This window comes from Eubalaena glacialis, chromosome 4 (assembly GCF_028564815.1).
Source record: "Eubalaena glacialis isolate mEubGla1 chromosome 4, mEubGla1.1.hap2.+ XY, whole genome shotgun sequence".
NCBI lineage: Eukaryota > Metazoa > Chordata > Mammalia > Artiodactyla > Balaenidae > Eubalaena > Eubalaena glacialis.
The window spans coordinates 40441144-40462573 of record NC_083719.1 but is presented as its reverse complement, the minus strand read 5'-3'; the positions used below and the strand labels follow the sequence as shown (position 1 = coordinate 40462573).

Here is a 21430-nt window from a genome sequence, read left to right as displayed (position 1 = left end):
TCTTATTCCTGTACCTATTGCAGTGCTATGATTGCTTGTTTTCTTTCTGTCTTTCCCCATCCTAGACTGGGTTTCCCTTGAAGGAAGGGACTGTGACCTTCTCTATTCACCTCATACCTCTGGGGGCTGGCAGAGTGCCTGGCACATAGTAGGTATTTAGTAAGTGGTTGTCAGAAGAACGAAATGATTCTCAGAAGAAGAAAGGCAGGAGGCAGAGTCTTTCTCTAACAGAAGATAAATAGTTGTTCGAAGCATGGACAAATGGACTTCAAAGCTGGGTTTGAGTCTCAGTGATGCTTCTGAGAGAGAAACTGTCTTGCCCCAAGATGAAGAATTATTTGATAAAGGAGGGTTTAGGGCATTTTTAGAATCCCATATTGGTCTTTGTTCACTTACCCCAACTGCCTCCCAATGTGCACTGGTGACAAGAAAATGCGTAAGAAATTGGAATAGGATGGATCAAACAGGAATGTGGACTCTATGAAAAACTCTCGTTTGAGCGACTTTGAGCAAGTTACCAACACTCTCTGGGCCTCAGTTGACACCCGTATCATGAAGTGAGTAGGTCAGATGACATAAAAGTTTCATACAGCATTAACCTTTTATGATTCTAAATGATTCAGAGCCGTGTACTACAATGCATTTTCAATCTTCCTCTCCTCCACCTCATCAAAAAAAAAAAAAAAAAAAGTGACTTCTACCATTGTCAACAATATACTTGGAGAGGAAGAAAAAACTCTAAATTATGGTCACAGGATCAATGAGCTGAAACACAAGATTAAAATGTTTTATATCCACAGAGCAATTTTTCACATTGGTGTCAAACAAAAATTTCTAGTTGATGTTTACACTAGGACTTGACGAAAAATTCCAGACATAAAACTTCTGGAACTTACACTTGAACTCAGAGGACCTCCTACCTCTGAATAAATTTTACAGCTAAAATCTATTGGGATGTTTTTCTTTAACAAGTATTCATTTTTCAACAATTATTTAAGTTTTCTTATTAAGACTATTAAGGTATGGTAAAACTCTGGCTATCTGGAACTGTCATTCTAGGTATGGCAGATAGCTAAAGATTTCTTTAAGTTTGACTATCTTTTAATGATTTTTGGAGAAAAGTAATTTTGAAAGACAATACATTTCCTTGACTTCTGAATGTAATGCACTGAATGTAATTCAATCCTTTCCTCAATATGAGCACCAGCTATTATAACAGTAACGTCCTCAGGCCCCAGTGACAGCCTCTAAGCCTTAGACTTTTTTCTTCCGATGGTGATTCAGGATCCACCTGAGCTGTCATTTCTCACTGCAGTCACCTCCCTGTCAGCTTGGCCATTTGTGGTCATCTCTCCTTGATATCTAATTTGCTGATTAAAACCACGGACACATATCTTAATTCATCTTTGCATACCGAAGTAGCATAGTTTCTGCCATTTAAGGTGCTACTATGTTAGAATAATGCATGAATTAAGATAGTAGGCTTAAAACTTTTTTTAAAAACAAGCTTGCTAAAACTAAGTGTGAAATAGTAACAGATGCTGAGTAAAGGCTTGAGGGGCTTGGTTTAATATATAGACTTACAACAGTCTCTGTACACTTTCTAATCCTCAACTATATTTCAGACTAGAATGCCATATGATTGAGTTCCTGATTTTTCATGAGAGATGAAAAATAACAGTGGTAGGTAAATAAAAAAACATACAAAATGACTGCAACAAACTTTGGCCGATTACATAAAATTTAATGTTACCAAATAATTTTTCTATTTCTAGGTGCATTTGACCTACTCCAAACAGAAAATTGAGGAATGGACTGGCATTCTTATATTTTTAGGGAGTTGCTTGATTGGGCACCTTATCACAGCCACCAGCTATGTGACTTCGGACAAATTATTTAACCTCTTTTGTTTTCTTATCTGAAAATAGTACTGACGAAACCTTTCTCATAGGACTCTTCAAAGAATTAAATATTTCCTTTTAAAGCACTTCCCACAGGTCTGGTCTTTAATAAGCACGTGGTTACTTTTATTTTAACAGGCTGTCCATTCCTGGAGTTGGGACAGTGGTGCCAACTCTGTGCATGGCCAGGCAGTGTGGCTGCAAAGACACCGTTCTCTGGTATTTGCTGCCTGGCAGATACTGCCCTGCCTCAGTATTGGGTGTTTTGGAACCAAATGTGGCAGCCTAAGTTGAAATAAGCTCTAAGTCCTCTAGGTCTCCTACGTTATAGAAAAACAGGCATTCTAAAGAATGTGGGCAATGTTAAGGGATGAAGGAAAGGGAACTTAAAAGAAGACTGGTAATCCAAATCCCTACAATTTGTCATAAATGTCACAATCTTTAGCAACTGGCATCTAGAAATATAAGACCTTCCCATATTGATGTCAAATGTTATAGAATTAAAATATTCACTGTCAAAAGCAAAAATGATAGTGTCAGCAGACTTGCATACAACTAAAGTGCTGCACACAAAAGTGGATTTTCCTTGAGAAAACACATTAGCTTCTCCTAAATTTAAATGAATAAATTCACAATATCCCAGTTTCCTTCCCGGTGTTCTTTACCACAACAGAATACACTAACATGTTTCTTAAGATAGAGAAGTTAAATACTGAAAAATAAATGGGCTATCTTTCAATTAGTATACTTGGAAATCTACAAAGAACACTCTAAAATATGGATGAGAATAGAGATGGTGATGCTGTATCAAACACTTCCCAAAAAGGAAGAATTCTTGCCATGTAAAGAAACATGATGAATGAGATTTTATCATTTCCACTTCAGCTTAACAAATATCTTTTGCCAATGCTTTTTCATAGTCTTTCTAATTTAACTATCTCCTTCCTGAACTTAGCCAATTTCTTTTTTATTTCTAGTGACGTTTACCTGCTACTTGATGATGTTAAGTAACTCCTCAAGTTGTTCTAGGCCATTACTAGAGGTTTTATTCTCCAACATCTTAATTAGCTGCATTGCGGACTTTGAATCTTTTCTAAGTAAGGCATCCTTGATACACAGAAGTATTATACTTGCATCTCAACTCCGTTAGAAACCATTTTGGCTTTTCTGTAACACTTTTGCACTAAACTTCTAAATTGAGAATTCATCAGCAATACACACAATGCATTATGAAAATCTTGAATAGCACTTTTCTAAACTACTAAATCTTTTAAAATACGTAAACTGAATCACAGCACAAAGTTTAAATACGCTAACATCAATATGAAGAAAACTTTTATTTAGGGCTTTAAAAACTTTATCTGAAATTGTTTATTCTTTTTATAATTGCTTTTATATCCCCATTTTAGTTGTTCTTCACTAACTGTGAACTCATTTGCTGAAAAATGTGTATCAACAAAATTATGGGCTGGTCAAAATCAATTTTTAAAACAGGTATAACTTTGCAAAGTTTATGTCACAACTCTGACACTTGTGGTCCCACAGGGAGTAAAAGAGGAAGTGGTGAGGGAATCAAAGATGCACATCAGGGTAGGAGACATGAGGGCTAAGGGCCGTATAGCAGTAACCCTTCGACCTGAATGAAACAGAGCTTGCTAATAATCCCTGTACTATGGGGATCCTGAGAAAAATCTTTTAATAAATTAAATCATCACCCCCTAATATATCTTTTTTTAAAACTAACTTTTCATACACTAAATTAGTAAATGTACATGTATGTTAAGATCCACTTAAAAAACATAAACAAAAGTAATTTGGTTTTTGCCCCCCGACTTAGAAATTTTTATCTTAAGAACTTTTAAAAATTCAGCTTTTTATGAAATCAATACTTTAGCTATTCTACATGTATATCTCTAGTACACTATAGAGATATGTAGGGGAAAAATAATTATCTGACTATATTAAGTGTTGAAATCTATAAACACCTGTGCCTTGTGATAATACAGAGAATGAAGTAGCATTTAAAGAGATTAAATATTGCTGTTTCCCTATGCTTTGATGCCTGGCCCTCTTTTTTTTTTTTTTTTTTTTTTTTTTTTTTAAACATCTTTATTGAAGTATAATTGCTTTACAATGGTGTGCTAGCTTCTGCTTTACAACAAAGTGAATCAGTTACACATATACATATGTTGCCATATCTCTTCCCTCTTGCATCTCCCTCCCTCCCACCCTCCCTACTGGCCCTCTTTTATTTCTAGTTTTACTAATACTTCCTAGGTCATTTTTTTTTTCTCCATTATTTCAGGTCTGCTTATATGCTGAACATTTCTTGTATTATTATCCCCGGCCAAATGCTTTTTCCCGAACTTCAGAACTGTATGCACAATTGCCTAAGGGACCTTCTTCTGGAGATTGATTCATTCGATCATTCATTTAGTCATTTTTTTTTTTTTTTTTTTTTTGGCGCATCTACTCTGTGCCAGGGTTTGTTCTTAGCATTGGGGATATAGCAATGACCTAATAGACAATAATCTCTGCCTTCCTGGAGCTTACATTCTAGATAGATGATAAGCAAAACAACTAAGTGAAATTAAGCATTACAGAGAAAAATAAGACAAGGAAGGATAAGGGAATCTTGGAGAAGGTACATTTTTTAAAAAGGCTGGTTTAGGAAGACTTCATGGAGAAGGTGATATTTTGAGCAAAAACCTGAAGGGAGTAAGTAAGCATATAACAGTCTGGTGGAAAAGCATTACAGATGTCCCACAGGCACTTCAAACCAAAGATTCCAAACTGAACTTATTGTTCTTCCTTGCAAGTCAGCTTCTCTTCCTGTTTTTCCTGTGTCTGAATTATGCCCTCATGTCTCCCACCAGTCAAGAAAAAAAATCTGAGATTTACCCCTAGACTCTACTCCTTCCATAACTCTGAACAAACCTCACGTCCCTCTGAGCCTATCTCCTAATACCTCCTCTTGACTTTTCATTCTTACTGCCTTTGTTTAGACCGTCATCATTTTCCTCTTAAATTTTTCTAATAAGTGTTCTCTTAATCTGTCTCCTTGCCTCCAACCTTGCCTCCTCCAATGCATCCTTGATGCTGCCAAACAGTGATATTTGCGAAATGCAAAGTTTATCATGCCATTCTCCTGTTTAAACTTTTCAGTGGTTTCTCATAATGGTCGAACCTACTCTTTATTGTGGCATGGAGGGTCTAATATGATTAGCATGCTTGCCCTGCCCTCCTCTTCTTCCTGATAACCTCTCCAGGTTTATCATTCTAAGTACATCTACTGGCTCTTGCTCTATAAAGTTCCTTCTAAAAGCAACCCCTTGCAACACTGTGCCCTCTCATACTTTCTACAAGTTACTTTTATCCAGTGATTTGTTTACACGTTTCTTTCCTAAACCCAGCTCAGTACTTGGTTCAAACAGGTACTAAAAAAATGAACAGACAAAATTAAATGTACTGCCCTTGATGACTGGTGTAATATAAATATGGATGCCCCATATCTAAGCTCTGGCCACAGGCGAAAGAATTTCTCTCTCCTCAAACTCTAAGAAACACCTTAGAAACCCCTTTTCAACATGTAATTCAACATATCCCGATACTGAATACAAACTGCCAGTTTTATTTACTTGGAAAACCATCTGATTTAAAAGCAAAATAGTACCTTCCCAACAAACAGCTTCTACTTTGGGGAATTCACATATACACCATTTCATCCGTGTACTTTTTTTTAGCAACACAGAGAATTTCAGTTCCAGAATATATGAACTGCAGAAATTATGAGTCACTTCCGTTAAAGATACTGTGAGTTTGAGATCTGGTTACAGGGATTAAAGAAGGAAACTAAAGTTAATGATTGAAAGTAACTAGAGATAAAAGAAAATTAGCTTTACAAAGCTATTCTAGTGGCACCTGGGGGTGGGGGGGAATCCAACTTGTACATAAGGGAGTAATGAAAGTGAAATCCAGCATCAACAGTCCAGACATAAAATTAGCAAAATATTTAACATATAATAGACCAGGAATAGCAAAACATAATTTTATATGTATTCATATCTGGAACAAAATGAAACAAATTGCAAACTTCTCATTTATTGAGCCTAGTGAGGGTAGCAATCTTTGTTTACAACAAGCACCTTATGGTAAATGGAAACTTACAGTACAACACTGCATTAATTTGAGAGGTATGTTACTGACAGTGTTTCCATTTGTTACCATAGTCATTCCTTAGTAATGAATAGCAATTGGAATTAAACTACTGCATGATTTCCAGAGACCTATGGTTCATTTTGTTTTCTATAGAATAGTAAAAAATAATTATTTGAATTAATTTTGTATTTTATATGCTCCTATCACTATTTTGATATTTACACCTATGCATCTAGGAAGATTTATACTCTTGATAATGGTATTGGTATAATATGTAACTTTTTAAAAATACAAATTCTTAAAGATATTTTAAATATGTTATAGACATATAAACAGGCTTTCATTTAGAGTTTTATAGATAATTTAATTGAATATTGACAGTTTATATAGATAATGTAATTGAATATTGGCAGTTTAGCTCTCTTAAAAGATCTTAAAACTCAAATCTTTTTCTCTATGGCTGGCAACCCTAGGCAGAGATTAACTAGCACAGGGAGAATAAGCTATTGCTTATGTTTATCAGCTTTGATTATACACAGCAATCAGCTGGAGATGTTAAGATACAGATTGCAATTCAATAGGTTTAGTGTAGAGCCCTGGATTCCAGTTTCTAACAAGCTCTCAGGGGACGCTGCTGGTCCATGGACCACACTTTTGAAGAGCAAGGCCTGAATCAAGGGTCTCAGCCTTGATGCCTATTGGAATCACCTGGGAGCTTTAATAATAATTTAAAAAAACACCCCAGCATTTCTAGGGGTGCAAGGTTATTTAGTCTGGGGTCCAGTCTGGGTATAGAGTTTTTAAAGCTCCCAAGGTGAAGCTAAGAGGCAGCTAAATTTGAGAACTTATGTCCTAAAATGTATTGGTTAGACTTACCATAAGCTTTTATTTCCCCTGGTTTTTATTACCGAGGATAACAGCTAGGAACAACCAGTTCTGCATAGATTATGAGCACGAGGCCCTAAATCTCCAAATTCTTCCTGAGAATATGATGCATTATCAATCAGGCTCTAACATTAAGAATCTTAGTGACTTCATAGCTACACTCCTACCAAATTATTAATAACATACTTTTAATGATATCTTAAATATTCATGAATTATAATGAAATGACAATCTGAATTATTTTGATTAGGAAGTACAGCAAACATATAAAAATGTGGTTTTAAAGTATATGGATGTGTCTACCCCTAACTACAGATAAAAAGGTTCAGATTAGTTAGGAAGTTTATAAAAAATAATCCCCAAACCTGGCACTTACACCAAGAGAAATGCCCAGACACAGACAGGACAAGCAAAAGTTTACTTAGTGTCCTTATTTGAAGCAGGCACCACTGATCCTGGAGTTACAGACTGAATTATCACTCTTTCTTCATAAGGCCTTTCCTAATTACTTTGCTAAGTTGAGATGTGTAAAAGGTCAAGATGCAATTACATTTCAAGGCCCCCTCCCTAACTCTTGGAAAAAATAATGAAAATATTTTAAACTCTCAGCTATTTGCCGAAATTCCCTAAGTATGGTAAAGAGCTGGAGTACAAATCAACTGCCACATACTAACGATGTGACTTAAACTTTCTGAACAGGCTTTCTCACCCCTAAAACAGGGCATAGAGAAAGTCCATTAAGAATGTAAAAGCAAATACAAATTCAAGGTAGCATGAAGTATTTAACTATGATAAGCCAAAAAATAAATACATAAATAGTGTAGCAGTGCAAAGAACTCAAGTCCAGACTGGGGACTACTTCTAGGTTTGCCACTAATAGCCCATAAGCAAATCACATACCTTAGCCTCATTTTAAAAATAAAGGCACCTTAAATAGATTATCCTGAGAATCCTTAGCAGACCAAAGCTCTATGACCTAAAAATAACTAATTAAGTGCTCCTCTGAAGCAATTATAATTAGTTCTAAAGCAAAAAAAAGCCCCACCTTATTACTTTTAACATGATTGGTTTAACAAGTCTCTTAAGAAAAACACATTTTAAAGTTGTCCTCAAGAAAAGTCTTCTAATTATTTAGCTATCATTTAAAATAGCAAGTAAATTTAAAAATTAAAAGAAAATGGAATGTGGGGGAAATGGGGAGAAAAGGGTCATTAAGAAAACCAGTGTAAGAACACCATGCCGAATTAAAATAAACAATGTAAACTGAAGATGAGATATTAAAAAGCTTTTCCTAAGGAAAACTACCTCAAAGCATGCAGTATGGGATTTTACAGTCTATTCCAAAGAATATACAGGCATTCGTTTTAAATATACAAAATGTTTCTAAGTACTGCGAATAACTCATAATTCTGAAATAAAATTATCCCAATTAATAAAGATGGTAATACATGGAGATTATTTCCTTTTATTGTTCAGTTTGAATACATGTCCTGCCAACCACAAATCACCTAGTGTGACCAAATACATGAGAAACCCCTGTAAGAATCACAAAGTGCCACTTTTGCAGCTTTCTGTCACAAGGATGCTGAGAAAATGTAACAGTGAAGGAGTGAGACACAGGTTGTCTCGATTATTAGTTCCAATCATTAATCTTCTTCAGAACTGGACTCATCCTCTTGGTCAGAGAGTTCAGGGACAGGGAAGCGGAGAATGGCAGCTATCCCAGTCAACTGGCTGAGCTGCTCCCCAGACACATGAAGACTGGAGAAGATCCTAACAGAGCCTGTGTTCTCCTTCACACTGTCCACCAGCCGCACGTACCGGCTCCGTGTGGCTACATCCTGGTGCCTGAAGAGCTCATCGCTGATGAGCAACGTGTCAACTGCCATGGCCTCATTGGCCTTCTCCACCTGCTTGAGTCCATAAAAAGCTCGGTCAGGTTCATGTTGTAACATTTTATAGAAGTCATCCAAGGCTTTTACTTCCCCAGCAGCTTTAGTGTCTGAAAGGCGGCTAGCTACTGTAGGGTCACAAAGGGCCTCTTTCAGGGAGTACTTGTGTCCAGAGGAGGCATGTACCTAGAATCACAATTATAAAAGTTAGACAAAAGAATCTCTTAGAGTACCCATTAAACAGCCCACAATGACCTCAAGCCAAAAGCACTGGTAAGGCTTTATATGTTTAAGAATTTAAGCCAAGTTTACTATATCAATTTGCTAGTCTCTTTTCATTTCATGATCTCACTTAACAGTCCCAGTCAAGTTAAACATTCCTCCTTTTGTACTTTTCCTAGTTCTAAAACTTTAGGAGTCGTTTACACAAACCCCTCTGCCCATTCTTAATTATCCCTGGGTAAGACTGTTTTACCTGAAGGAATTTGGACCGGTTTTCCAGGAGCACTTTGTTGTCCATCTTCACTGCTTGTTGAAACATGTAGTCGCAGAACTGCTCCCTCACAAATCCTGGGCTGGCCACCAGGACGCACTTTACAACATCGAAGTGTATGTGGCGCTGGATGGCCTGGACCACCTGTTCATAGAACCGCTCCAAGGCCCGGTCGTGCTGGGAGCAGTTGCCTTTCCGTTTCCTAGGGATGTTCACTTCCACCTTGGCCCGAGTGAGAGTCATGCTGGGAGTGACTAAGCAGATATGGGCGAGGCCTTCCTGCATCACCACAGCCGCTACATCTGCGCTCCAGGCTGGGTCACAGGCTTGCTCGATGCGCTCCAGAACCACACTGTCCCACTGCTTCTTGGCCAGGGTGAACTGGCGGTTGGGCTCCAGCTCGATGGTGTGGTAAGCCCCCATCTTGACATACTCATTCTCCTGGATGTTGGTCCCCTTGACCCGCAGCTGGCAGGCTTGAGAGTCGAAGTCGATGGCCTCCACGCAGAGAGTGAGGGTAGTGCGGACCCGGTTGCTCCCTACGCTGCCCGTAGAGGACTCCGTCTGTACCTTGCGGATGGTGGAGGCGCGCAAGCTGTCGCCCACCTGCACTAGATTGTAGGTGTGCCACATGTCCTCAGGTTCCTCGGGAACCAGGGTCACCTGGCCCGCATTGTCTTTCTCAATGTCCTTCCTCACGAGCTTCATGATCTTGGCAGGGGCTCACTGCCAGAACAAGAGGAACCGAGGGGGATCTCCACAAGGAAAGGGGTAAGGAGGGGAAAGTTTAGACCGGGAAGGGGGCGGGGTCCGGTTCCTACAGGCACTATGCCTGGCGGGAAGGAAACACTTTCTATATGACTCTAGCGGCCAGGGGGAACACTTACTCTAGCCCTTCCTTTTCGTGGTCTCGGGGCGCGCCGCGTCGAACCGGCGCAAGAGACACCGGCGAACACCTCCTCCGCGGTTCCTGCGGCCGTACAGACCGAGGCCGATGCAGTGAGGGCGCATGCGCAACCCACGTCCTGCCTCCCGGCGCACGTTTTACGTCCCCAAAGGGGAGGCGGGGCCGCAGCTTGCGCGTGCGCAGGCGCACTAAGCCGGGAGGTGTTTCTCGGAGAATAAACCACCCAAGGAAAGTGTACGGAATGTTTGGTGGCGACTCCTTCCTATTAATGCTGAACTTGGACGTCCTAAGTTTTCTCTTCCACCCCTGTTTGTGAAGAATCTGGGGAGTTTGTGAGTGCAAATATATATATATTTTTCAGCTGTGTGCGGTTGCCACGCTACACCTTCTCCCTCCGGGTAAATGCAATTTCAAAACTTACGGAAAAGTAAAAGGAACTCTGAAAAGTGCAGACTTGGCCCCAAGGTCCAAACCACGGCCCGCTTTGCTCCTGCCTTATCCGCACTCAGACGCCACACGCTTTTTGGAGCTGGTCTGTCCAGAAGCTGTTTCTTAAGAACGACTGGTCATGGTGCGTCTGGGCCTTGAGTAACGTGCCCAGCTGTTTTCCGCGCTTAATTAACCAAGTCTGCATGATCTGATTAACCCAGATGTTAGAACATTGATCCCAGAGAAAGAAGAAACCATCTGTGGAATTTACCCCTGGATGGACCTCTCAGTTGCTTGATCTGATGTCCTGAGAATCCCAGAATCCAAGGTTGGCAGACTCAGCTTTCCGCAGCTCAGTAGCCTGTGAAACGTTTACGGGGGGGAATTGGGTCTCAGTAGTTTAGAATGGGATCTTCACTGTCAAAGCTGAGCTGAGAGCTGAGGACTGGGGAAGTGGGGAAGGACTGTTTACTATGACCGACCTTGATTGAATAGCTACAGAATTCATTGGTAAGAAAAACCTTACATCACTTAACATTTTGGGGGGTAAGGAGAGGCGGGGGAGTTTGGGAAGTGGGGATTGCCTCTTAAAAGGACCAGTGAATAGAAAAAGCCTACCAAAGTTTTCTTGGGAGTTAAGATGGGTTGGAGAGAAGAGGGCACAAATCTTCCCCATTCGCCTTCCTATCTTATTGCGTTTGGCATTTAAAGGGAAGCTTACCATCCTGAACTGGTGAGACAGGGATGAAAGGGAGCAATCTGATGTTGGCACAAGTCTTGATACTCAAATCTCAATTAACTTCCTCAGAGATTGTCAGGGGATACATAGGTCCCCTCCAAAGCTCTAGTGCAAAGTAGAACCAATATTTTGTGGCCTCTCTTCTCCCTCCTTCTCTTTCTGTACCTCCTTCCTTCCCCACCTTCCTATCATACTGAGTGCCCTCCCAAAGTTCCTAACTCAGACTGCCTTCTTCTACTTCCAGGAGAACCCAGCAGCTTTTCACTGAGCAAGGAACTGATCACACTGAAGTGTGAGTATGGCTTGTGTCTCCAAAGGACATGTATCTTTTTAAAAGGTGCTTGTTAAGCTAGAAGAATTCTTAACTGGTAGAGTGAATGTGTGTGTGTGTGTGTGTGTGTGTGTGTGTGTGGGACAGAGAGAGAGAGAGAGGGAGAGAGGGAAAGGAGGAGATGCTTTGAGATACTCCTTGATCACCTAAGTATAATCATCCCCCTCTTGAAAAATCTGCCAAGGATCGAAAACCACAGAATCACAGTGATAGGCACACAGGGACCTTGATAAATGTTAGGTTTTTACTGAAAAGCTATCACTTACTGAATATTCACCAGGTATTTTCCTATGCTTTTTCTAGGCCTTGCCTGTAAGGTAAATATTTGTTAACCTCATACATAGGTGAAGAAAATGAATTACAGAGAAGTTAAATGTATTGAAGATCACATAACCAGCATTCAAATCCAGGCCTGCTTAATTCCACACTCTCTCTTTCCACTGACACAATTCTACATTTATGGATGCTTGAAATCATCTCTGCAACCCCAAAGATTATGTGCTATTACCCACTGCCATTTCCCCTTAACTCTCACCTTTGCCAGTTAAACAAAGACTCACAGCTTAGGAACCAACCTAGGGCATTTGAAAGGAAGGTCCCTTCCTTGCTCTTTTATTACTTTAAAACAGTCCTTATATTCTTTTCAACGTAATATTCCTTTTGCTCAGCCTAGGTCACCGTTGTAATTCTTGAGAAAGATCTAATATTCTACTTTAGAAAAATACACACATATTTCTACATTGAAAATCTATGGGAGACCCCCATAGACTGTTGATTCTGTGGTTCTTTTGTTTGTTTGTTTTAATTATGAGGCACACTGCTTTGGGCTGTCTTTTTAAATATAAATGTGCTTCAGTGATTGAACATACTACAAAACTTTTCACAGAATTATTATTTAATCTGAAACGTCTGTAACAGAATTTTCTTTTTAGTAACTTGAGCTTGTTGTTGAATGATCAGGTGTTTTTCTCCTAGATTTTGTGTTATAACTTAGTCTTTCTAGATCAGTCGTTACACTTTTGAGTTATTTGGGGTTCTCATTCCCTATTAATTAAAATCCAAATTCCCTGGCATTCAAGGCTTCCAAGACATGGCTTTACAAGCTTTATTTCTCCTTTAATTCAGAGTTTTTGATTTGTCTATCACTGATATCTTAAAATTAAGAAGTCACATTCGGTTTTATAATGTTACTAACAATTTAAAAAGAAGATTACTCTTAAAGTAAGTTTCTGTAAACCTATTTCAGTTTTTTGAGATAATCCATGCATAGATAAGAAAATGATTAATTTTTAAACACATCTTAACGAGGAAAAGGTCTTAAAATGTTCAAAAATAATGTATGATGACAATTAGTTTTATTATACTTGGTTTGGAAAATTATACTTGGTTTGGAAATGACAATTAGTTTTATTATACTTGGTTTAGCCAGCACTCTGATTATAAATATCCAGTGATAATAGCAATAGTTTATTTAGAGAGAATGTGCTAACCTTAGATTGTACAAAGATGCCTATGTGACCTCCACAGGCAAAGTTAGTGGTCAACAGGGAGGGTTATTCAGCTAATTCAGGCAAAATGGTGAAAGGGAAAAGGGAAAGGTGTTGTTTGTTATTTTGTTTTTTTTTTTAAAGGAACTTGCTGTACTCACTTACTATCTAAGTTCCTGTGATTAAAAATACTTACTTGCAATCGTCACAGAACAATACAAAGCTCCTACCAAATAAATAATTTTATCAACAAAAGTGTGTGTGTGTGGGTGTTCCTGTTTGTATGAATCTCTATACAGTACAGGATCATTTTATTAAAAATATTACAATAAAATATGTAATTTTAGGAACTGGTCAATACCCATGCATTTTCTAACTGTAGTACTTGGCAAACTAAAAGTATATAGTTAATAAGAAAATTTTGAAAGTACACTGTAATTTGTATTAATAGTATAGGATTTATAATAAAATATGCAGACCATTCATCTTAATCATCTGAAGTTCTAATGTGATTGATTTGAGTGTCCTATTTAAATTTAAGAATTTACGTTTATTTCAGCAGATCTCAGATAGTTCATAGAAAAAAGCATATGTCTTCACTCCTTTTAATATTTGAATTATAATGATTTTTCAAATCAGATTTCTCACTTAATTTGTTTATAGAGCTCTACATTTGGATAAAACAATATTAATGCTTTTGCACATAAAATGAATTCTTAATACTAACCAGTACTTATATTGTAATCTCCTTTTAAGATTTAGTTGACTTTTTCATCTTCCTTTTAAGTTATAGAAGACGTTAGATCAAAATTAGGTCCCTTCAAATATACATGGCCCTAGCTCTAACCACCAATATGATAGAATATTAGAGATGTTAGAGCTTGCCAAAACTAGCGTTATTGATCCTATGACCTGGAACATTTTTTTATTACTTTATTGTCACCTTTCTCCTCCTGAAGCTTCCTTTTTAAAGGGAGAGTATTCAGAGGAAGCTCTGCTCTTGGGATCTGGTGAGGTTGCTGGTGCCAGAGGAGCAATTATCCCCTGAATTAGGTACAGATTTGGCTCTGGAAGAGAACTGAGAAGGGGGACAATGTTCACAGCTTTGTACCTAGAAGGAGTGTGTCTGAAATCTTATGTGCATGTTTTAAAAGTACAAAGAAATGTGATAGAAAATTGCATGTAGGTATACTGCATGTTATTTATTATAATTTTCAGATGTATATTTTCCCACATTTCAACATCTCTTGAAACTTGGAGGCATCTAACCGTTTAGCAATTATAATTGGATTGGCAGTACTTTTCTTTCTTAATAGTGCATCAAATAACGGTGCATCATTCAATTGATGGTGTCTTCCATTCAGTTAGATATAAATATGGGTAGATGGAAATATTCCAGGTGGGGATATAATTAAAAGAGACCACCTGACCCCTTAAGTATTTTATGAGTTTGTCTGTAGTCTAGTCTTTTGTGACTCGTTCAATAACAAATTTTCAAGTGACTATTATTCTAAGATGGTAGAGATAATAAACAAAGACCCTATCCTCACAGAGCATACAGCGAGCTGGGAAAACAGACAATTAGATGTTTAATTTTAATATGTGGTGTATTATAGAAGCAAAAGTGCTAAGGGCATACAAATCTCTGGGGGAGGGGGTCCAGTCTACTCCAGTGGGTTCTTGGAAATCACATTCATATGGGGACTTGAGGATCAGTAGCAGTGTAACTGCTTATGCAAAAGCCTGGAGACTTCAGAGGAGCTGGCACAATAGAGGAGCTGAAAGAAGCTCAATAATCATGAGGATGAGAATATATTCAGCTCATTTACATCTGTTGATACTCTACTGTACTTGCTTCGAGAGCGAATACAATTCTCCAGTCACAGACCACTCTGAATAGGCAGCGTATTCTGACTTTAGCATTGTGACAACAGTTCCAAATATCTTTCATCTCAATTTCCTAACATGAATTCAGATACACTATTTTGTATTTCATACCACAGAAGAGCAGTGTAGGTAAAGAATAGCATTTTGATGCCTAGTTTTCTGAATATATTTAAAACATGAGCTCCTTTATTTTATAAAATACTTAAGGGGCATATTAAAATTCAGCAAGTTCTACATCTAGTGGGAAGTTTGTTGGGTTGAGGTGCTGGAACACAGGTAGAGGAACATCCATCTAAGGAAGTAAGATCCACAGTTATAAGTTGTGGTCCAAGAGCTCATGCATCAAAATAGCATCATGACAGCAAGGAAGAAAAATAGGCAAACTAGTTTGGCATATATATTTTATTGCTACTGTCACTGCCTACTTATTAAGCAAACAAACAAAAGTCCTATGAATTTATTGCTGCCTTTACAGACATCATAATGACTTAAATATTTTCACTGTCTTCCATTGTGTGTCATTGGAGGTCATTCCTTTGTTATGGGTGAGTGGCTGACTTCCTTCCGTATCCAGCCATTAGCTCACTTCTTTTAGAATAGGAAATCTTGCCTGTGAAAAATGTCACAAAAGAAGACTCCTGCTTTCAGGCTAACTAAAATGTTTCTAGGGAGGAAAGATATATAACTCAATTAGGGATAATTCTATATTTGTATTCTTAATAACCAGAGATAGTAGTCTTATTTGAGTTACAATTAATGTAGGGAGAGACATCATCTAATTTCACTATATACCTAAAAGTCATGGAAATAACAGACTCACTTCACCATTAATTAGATCCTTATCAAAGTCTTTTAGACAATTATGCTTGGATTTAACATTTAGAGGGCTGAGCAAGAGAGAAATGGACTTACATTTAGACAGCCTGGTATATTATTTCAGAGCATGAGAGATCTGAATTGAGTACAGGCTTTGCGGTTTATTAATTGGGTGACTTTGGTCAAATTAGCCTCTTAGTATTTTGGTTTGTTCATCTCTAAAATATGGCTAATAGTTCCAGAATTTTCCCTTTTTTGAGATTAAAATGTAATGTGTGCAAAGTTCTTGGCACAGGGCCTCTTATCTAATACATTCTCAGAAAATATGTGCCTTTCAGCAATAAGTTGTGCTAGTTTTTCTCTGTTATTGTTTGTCTTGACCCTTGTCCCCTGGGAGTTTGAATTCTGCCATTTGGACATGGCCAATGGATGGCCGGGCAAGGCATTAGGGGGTAGAAGGAAAAGCAGGGGTATTCATTTCCCCTGCTTTCTCCCTGCTATGCTTCAACTTTGGCACTAGCTGTATTCTTCTTCTTATGGCCACAGCTCCTGTCCAGTGGTCCCCCTCCCATAGCCACAGTTCACAGTCAAGCTGACACTGCTGCCTTCTCAGGCCTAGGAACGGCAATGGCTTTTCTTCTCATGTTGCTTCAGGTACTTTCTTTCTACTATTGCTCATTCTACGTGCTCCAGCCATCTTTTGTCAGTTCCTTTATATGCTTCTGCCAGCAGTCCCTTGATTTAATTTTCTGCAGTTAAATCCTTTATATATGCCACTAGTTTTTTTGCTGGGACTTTGACATATATAAAATAACAATAAAGGGCTTCCCTGGTGGCGCAGTGGTTAATAATCCACCTGCCAATTCAGAGGACACGGGTTTGAGCCCTGGTCCGGGAAGATCCCACATGCTGTGGAGCAACTAAGCCCGTGCACCACAACTACTGAGCCTGCGCTCTAGAGCCTGTGAGCCACAACTACTGAGCCCGCGAGCCACAACTACTGAAGCCCACACACCTAAAGCCCGTGCTCCGCGACAAGAGAAGCCACCGCAATGAGAAGCCTGTGCACCGCAGCGAAGAGTAGCCCCCGCTCGCCGCAACTAGAGAAAGCCCGTACACAGCAACAAAGACCCAACACAACCAAAAATAAATAAAATAAAATAAATTAATTTTTTTAAAAAAGCTTAAAAAAAAATAACAATAAAGGCTTTGGACTTAGAGAAGGGCATCTTTCTTGATGAATCATTTTTAAATGTTGGGAAATGCTAATACAAGGCAGTTCTAAATATAATGGGAAGTTTACTGGGACGGTTTATTGGGTAGGTGGTTGTTGGGATGTAAACCCAGCTTTGAAGACTGGGGAGAGTTTGTTTAGATGGCAGGGGGTGGTAAGAAAGAAGGGTGGAGTGCTCTTCTAGATGCAGAAAACAAGATTCCATGCGCAGTAGTAAGATGAGCATGAGGATTAGGGGGAAATAAGGAAATGGGACTGGCTATCATGGGCAGTTTATGTTCAGAGGTTTTGGTAGGCAGAACAGTGGTCTCTCAAATATCTTCATTTCCTAATCCCTGGACCTGCAAATATATTACCTTATATGGCAAAAGGGATTTGGCAGATACGATTATATTAAGAATCTTGATATGGGGAGATTATCCTGGATTATTCAGGTGAGCCCAAAGTAATTAGGATTTTAATAGGAGGAAGGAAATAAGGTCAGAGTCAGAGAAGGAGATGTGATGATGAAGCAGAGTCACAGGAAAAGATTTGAAGATGCTACTTTGCTGGCTTTGAAGATGAAAGGTGGAGCTGCATGCCAAGGAATGCAGGTTGCCTCTAGAATCTGGAAAAGGCATGGAAATGGATTCTCCCCTAGAGCCTCCAGAAGAAATGCAGTCCTGCTTGCATCTTGATTTTAGCCTAGTGAGGCTTCTGACCCACATAACTGTAAGATAGTAAATTTGTCTTGTTTTAAGCCAGTAAATCTGTGGCAATTTGTTACAACAGCAGTAGGAAACTGATAGAGGCATAGTAGGAGACAGAGGGTGCTGGATTAGGGCAGACCCTGAAAGGTCAGTTGAGAATTTTGGATTTTATCTGAAAGACAACAAAGAACCACCAAAGGTTTTTGACTAAAGACCAAGGTATAATGAAAATTATGTATTAGGAAGATGAATTAGAGGTTAAGTTCAGAATGAAGACAGGATGATGAGTTCTGCAGTACTGTGCAAGGGTGGGTATGGTGATAAGACCCCAGATTAGTTGTGGACTCTATGAATTGATGAGAAGTTTGTTAGGAAGCTGACAACATGATGACTGACAGGGTAACCAGCAAAGGAAAGGAAGAAGTCAAATTTCAGATCCTTATTATGTTGTGAAATGGCATAAATATAGCACATATAAGGAACCTGTTGATTCTGAGATAATAACTTTAAACTCTAAATTTCAATATGATTGAATAATATGTGTATAGATATAGATATAATACATATATACACACACAAAAGAGAATTAAATGTAATTTAGAAACGTGTATGCATTATTTTCCTTTAAGTTCCTTCTTGGATTTAGCAAGGTTTATTACCCCCAACAATTGCAGAAAACCCACAGTATACAACTTGTGGCTGTTTTAGGCATGGGGAAATAAAGTAGTTGAATTTAAAAAATATATATATATGTATAAGAAATTATAATTTGTTTCTGTTTTTTCAAGTTTCATTCTTATCTTTTTAGAGGATATGCAGACCTCGTTTGATCATTTCTGCATTAGTGACTGCTTATTTAGTAAAATGAAAAAAGTACAACTTGAGTAGTTAGTAAACCATTCATATTTTGCACAACAACAAGAAAAAAATGCAAACAACCTCCAAAAAATTTGAGCTGGAGAGGAGTCATAGGTCAAACACATGTAAAGGGTAGTGACAGTGGCTGATAAGGTCAACCATTCACTGGCTGTAAATTGTTTCAGAAGTTGCCACTGTTTGGATTATTGGCCCTTTTCACACAAAGCTTCACCCTATCTGCCTTCTCTTTATTTCACCCTTGCAACTTTTCCCTCTCAGTCAGTAACTGGTAAAAAAGATCTGACCACAGGTTAATCATTTGGAAAATCTTAGAAAATGCTACAATTCAACCTTTTTTCTAAATTGAACGTAACTTTGCATCTCCACTGTGTTTAAGTCTCTCCTGAAAGATATCTATTTATGCACAAGTAACAATACTATATTTTGCATTTAAAAATTTAGTCGGCTGTGTGATATTTACAAAGTAAATGTTCACTATTCCTTCCTCAATTTCAATAGGTTCCTTCTCCTGGGTGTTAACACAGAAACATCATTTCGAGACAAGAGGCACCTTTACCTTGCATTCTTCCCTTTCCTCGTTTTGTAGCAGAAAATATCTTGAGAACTTGACAGCAAGAAAATGAATAATACCCACTCTTGAGCAACCTGAGGGTAGGAACTTTGCATATAAATCAGGTGCCCGATAGTTACCTCCCTCAAAAAGAAAAAAAAAAAGAAAAAGAAAAAAGAAAAGAAAAGGAAGGTGGAAGCTATCAGCAAAGTCCTAAAATACCACGTATATTGTCAAAACAACTTTAATTTGAAAAGTCAGTTCCACCTTGTAAAGTTTTCAGCTCCGCTCCCGCCTAACGTTGGGGTGGAAGGTTTTGAAACGACATCAAAAGTAATTCATAACAAAACCCAAACGCAGAAACTGCTTTCTGTACTCCAACCTGCCCAGACTACCTGGAACGCCGGAAAGTGGATCCGCGCTCCGTTCTCCCCTCAGGGCCGAAGCTCTGCATGCCTCCCTCCCCATTTTAAGCCCCTAGTCTCGAGTCTCGAGCGCAGGAGATGCTCAGAGATAAGCAGGGTCACTCACCGGTGAGGAGCCAGCAGCAGGCGACAGCGACCCCTGGGCTGGCGCGGCGCCGGGGGGCCATAGCTGGAGCGGCCGCAGCGCCCTGGGGACGCGCTGGATCGGAGGGAAGGACTCGGCGAAACCACGCGCTGGAGCCGCGTTGCTCTGGGCCACTCCGCACGCCGCCGTGGGTCTCAGTCGCTAGCCCCGTTGGCCCCGGCGCCTGGGAGCAGCACAGCGATTTCCTGTGTTTTCGACCAGCCCCTCTAAGTTCGCTTCACGCTTCTCGCATCCCAGAGGGATTGCCACATCTCCCCGCCGTTCGCACTCTCGGGCTCTGAAATCCCACTGGCAGCCTCCCAGGCTCTGTCCGAGACATGGACAAATAAAGCCAGCTTCGCGGGTCCTTGTTTAGGCTAAAGTCCACGAGCTGCGAAGCAAACCTTAAAGGGACATCTGCCTTTCATTGAGAGGGTGATTCCGCTCCCCGCGCCAACTCCCTAAGGTAGTAGGGACGCAGCCGAGGGCCGGACCTTCGGGAGGGTGGCTCCAGCCTAGTGGCTCCGCCTTCGCACCCCTCACTTCTCCCCGGGTCTGGGCACGGAGGGCACTTTCAAAGTGCCAGGCTCCTAGGCCCTTAAGGGGAGGCTGCTTTCCTGGGGTCCGATTGCGCAGAAGGGATCGGTCCGTCTATGCAAGAGAGCAGATCTGGTTACCCCCGTGCCTCTCCTGTGGACACTTGAACTTCGCTGTCCAGCCTTCTCACACTAAAAGTGGGTGGGGGCGTCCACCCCGACACGCCCCGCTGAGGGCTTGGCTTTCACTTATGGAGGGTTTCCTTCCTTTATGGCGATTCGTGGTCACAGGGAGGCTTTTCTTTGGGAAGACTGATAAGCTGGGGGGAAGGAGAACCAAGATTGGGGGAAAACACAAAAGAAAGAAATGCAAGAGGGAAGCGGGAGGGGAAGGAAGGGAGGAAAACAGTCTCGTTAGAAATGGAATGTGTGTGGGCAATTTTGTTTAATCTGAATTAGGATGTTTGTACACTGGAAGTTGAATCTAATAAAGAATTTAGGGCACTGTTTTATTTCTTGCTGCTACAGACTTTTATAAGTAAGAGTGCGTTAAGTCGGTTGCATGTTACTCCCTCCTTCCTCGCTCCCACTACTCTAGGGAACTGAGAATTGGGAAGGTAAGTTGGCCCGTCAAAACGCTGGGGCTTGGACCCCCCTCCCTGGGAGACCCAGGCCACTTAGGAGTTTGCAGTGCTTCCCTTGTCTGGTGAGTTGTACATCCTTTGAGTCAAGAGCCACATCTACATGTTAGCTTCACCGAATACTTGCTGTTTTTAAATCAGCTGTGTTTTAGTGGTTTTGAGAATTTCAAAGAAGGGGAAGGAGTGGATGAGTGGATTTGTGTTTACAGGTGGTGGAGGGACTCAATTCTATGCAACTCCATTCGATTCAGTTCAATTCAATTCAACTAATTACTAACTGAAGGTTTCTGTCTAGCAGGTCTAGGGCTAGGCAGGACAAGAGTGCCACCCAAAGGAGGACTCATTGCCTGGAACACAGTACAGGTGACACAGTACAGAGAATCCAAGGGAAGGGCAGAGAGAAAAACCACAAGGATGATTGAATAGA

At 39.7% G+C, this 21430-nt stretch overlaps 2 protein-coding genes and 1 long non-coding RNA gene across 6 annotated transcripts in view; 1 reads left to right on the top strand and 2 right to left on the bottom strand.

Moving 5' to 3' along the window:
* Positions 1 to 21430, bottom strand: part of ITGA1 (integrin subunit alpha 1) — a 216502-nt gene that overhangs the window by 145907 nt on the left and 49165 nt on the right. For 2 of the 3 annotated variants that reach the window (XM_061189244.1, XM_061189245.1), the window contains exon 1: positions 19809 to 19892. The exons of the other annotated variant lie outside the window; for it this stretch is intronic. In XM_061189244.1, the coding sequence (XP_061045227.1) occupies positions 19809 to 19869 (61 nt within the window). In that variant the 5' untranslated portion in view covers positions 19870 to 19892. Of the gene's footprint in view, positions 1 to 19808; positions 19893 to 21430 lie in introns of those variants that run through there. 3 annotated transcript variants of the gene reach the window in all.
* PELO (pelota mRNA surveillance and ribosome rescue factor) lies at positions 8311 to 19888 on the bottom strand. The gene is made up of 3 exons (XM_061189248.1): positions 19809 to 19888; positions 9312 to 11026; positions 8311 to 9022 (listed from the first exon to the last, which is right to left on the bottom strand). Exons 2-3 carry the CDS (start codon positions 10035 to 10037, stop codon positions 8591 to 8593), a joined length of 1158 nt encoding a protein of 385 aa, XP_061045231.1. The 5' UTR covers positions 10038 to 11026; positions 19809 to 19888; the 3' UTR covers positions 8311 to 8590.
* The window catches only part of LOC133090799 (uncharacterized), a 303518-nt gene continuing 292535 nt past the window's right edge, over positions 10448 to 21430 (top strand). The window contains exons 1-3 of one of the 2 annotated variants that reach the window (XR_009700814.1): positions 10448 to 10993; positions 11649 to 11696; positions 19226 to 19414. This is a non-coding gene — a long non-coding RNA (uncharacterized LOC133090799). Of the gene's footprint in view, positions 10994 to 11648; positions 11697 to 19225; positions 19415 to 21430 lie in introns of those variants that run through there. The other variant, XR_009700813.1, reaches the window with a different exon arrangement.

Bases quoted from the DNA above. Each gene is read 5' to 3' on its own strand.
- PELO (XM_061189248.1), bottom strand. From the start codon at position 10,037: ATGAAGCTCGTGAGGAAGGACATTGAGAAAGACAATGCGGGCCAGGTG. The intron at 9,023-9,311 runs GTAAAACAGTCT...TTGTGATTCTAG, and splicing joins ACCGGTCCAAATTCCTTCAG to GTACATGCCTCCTCTGGACA.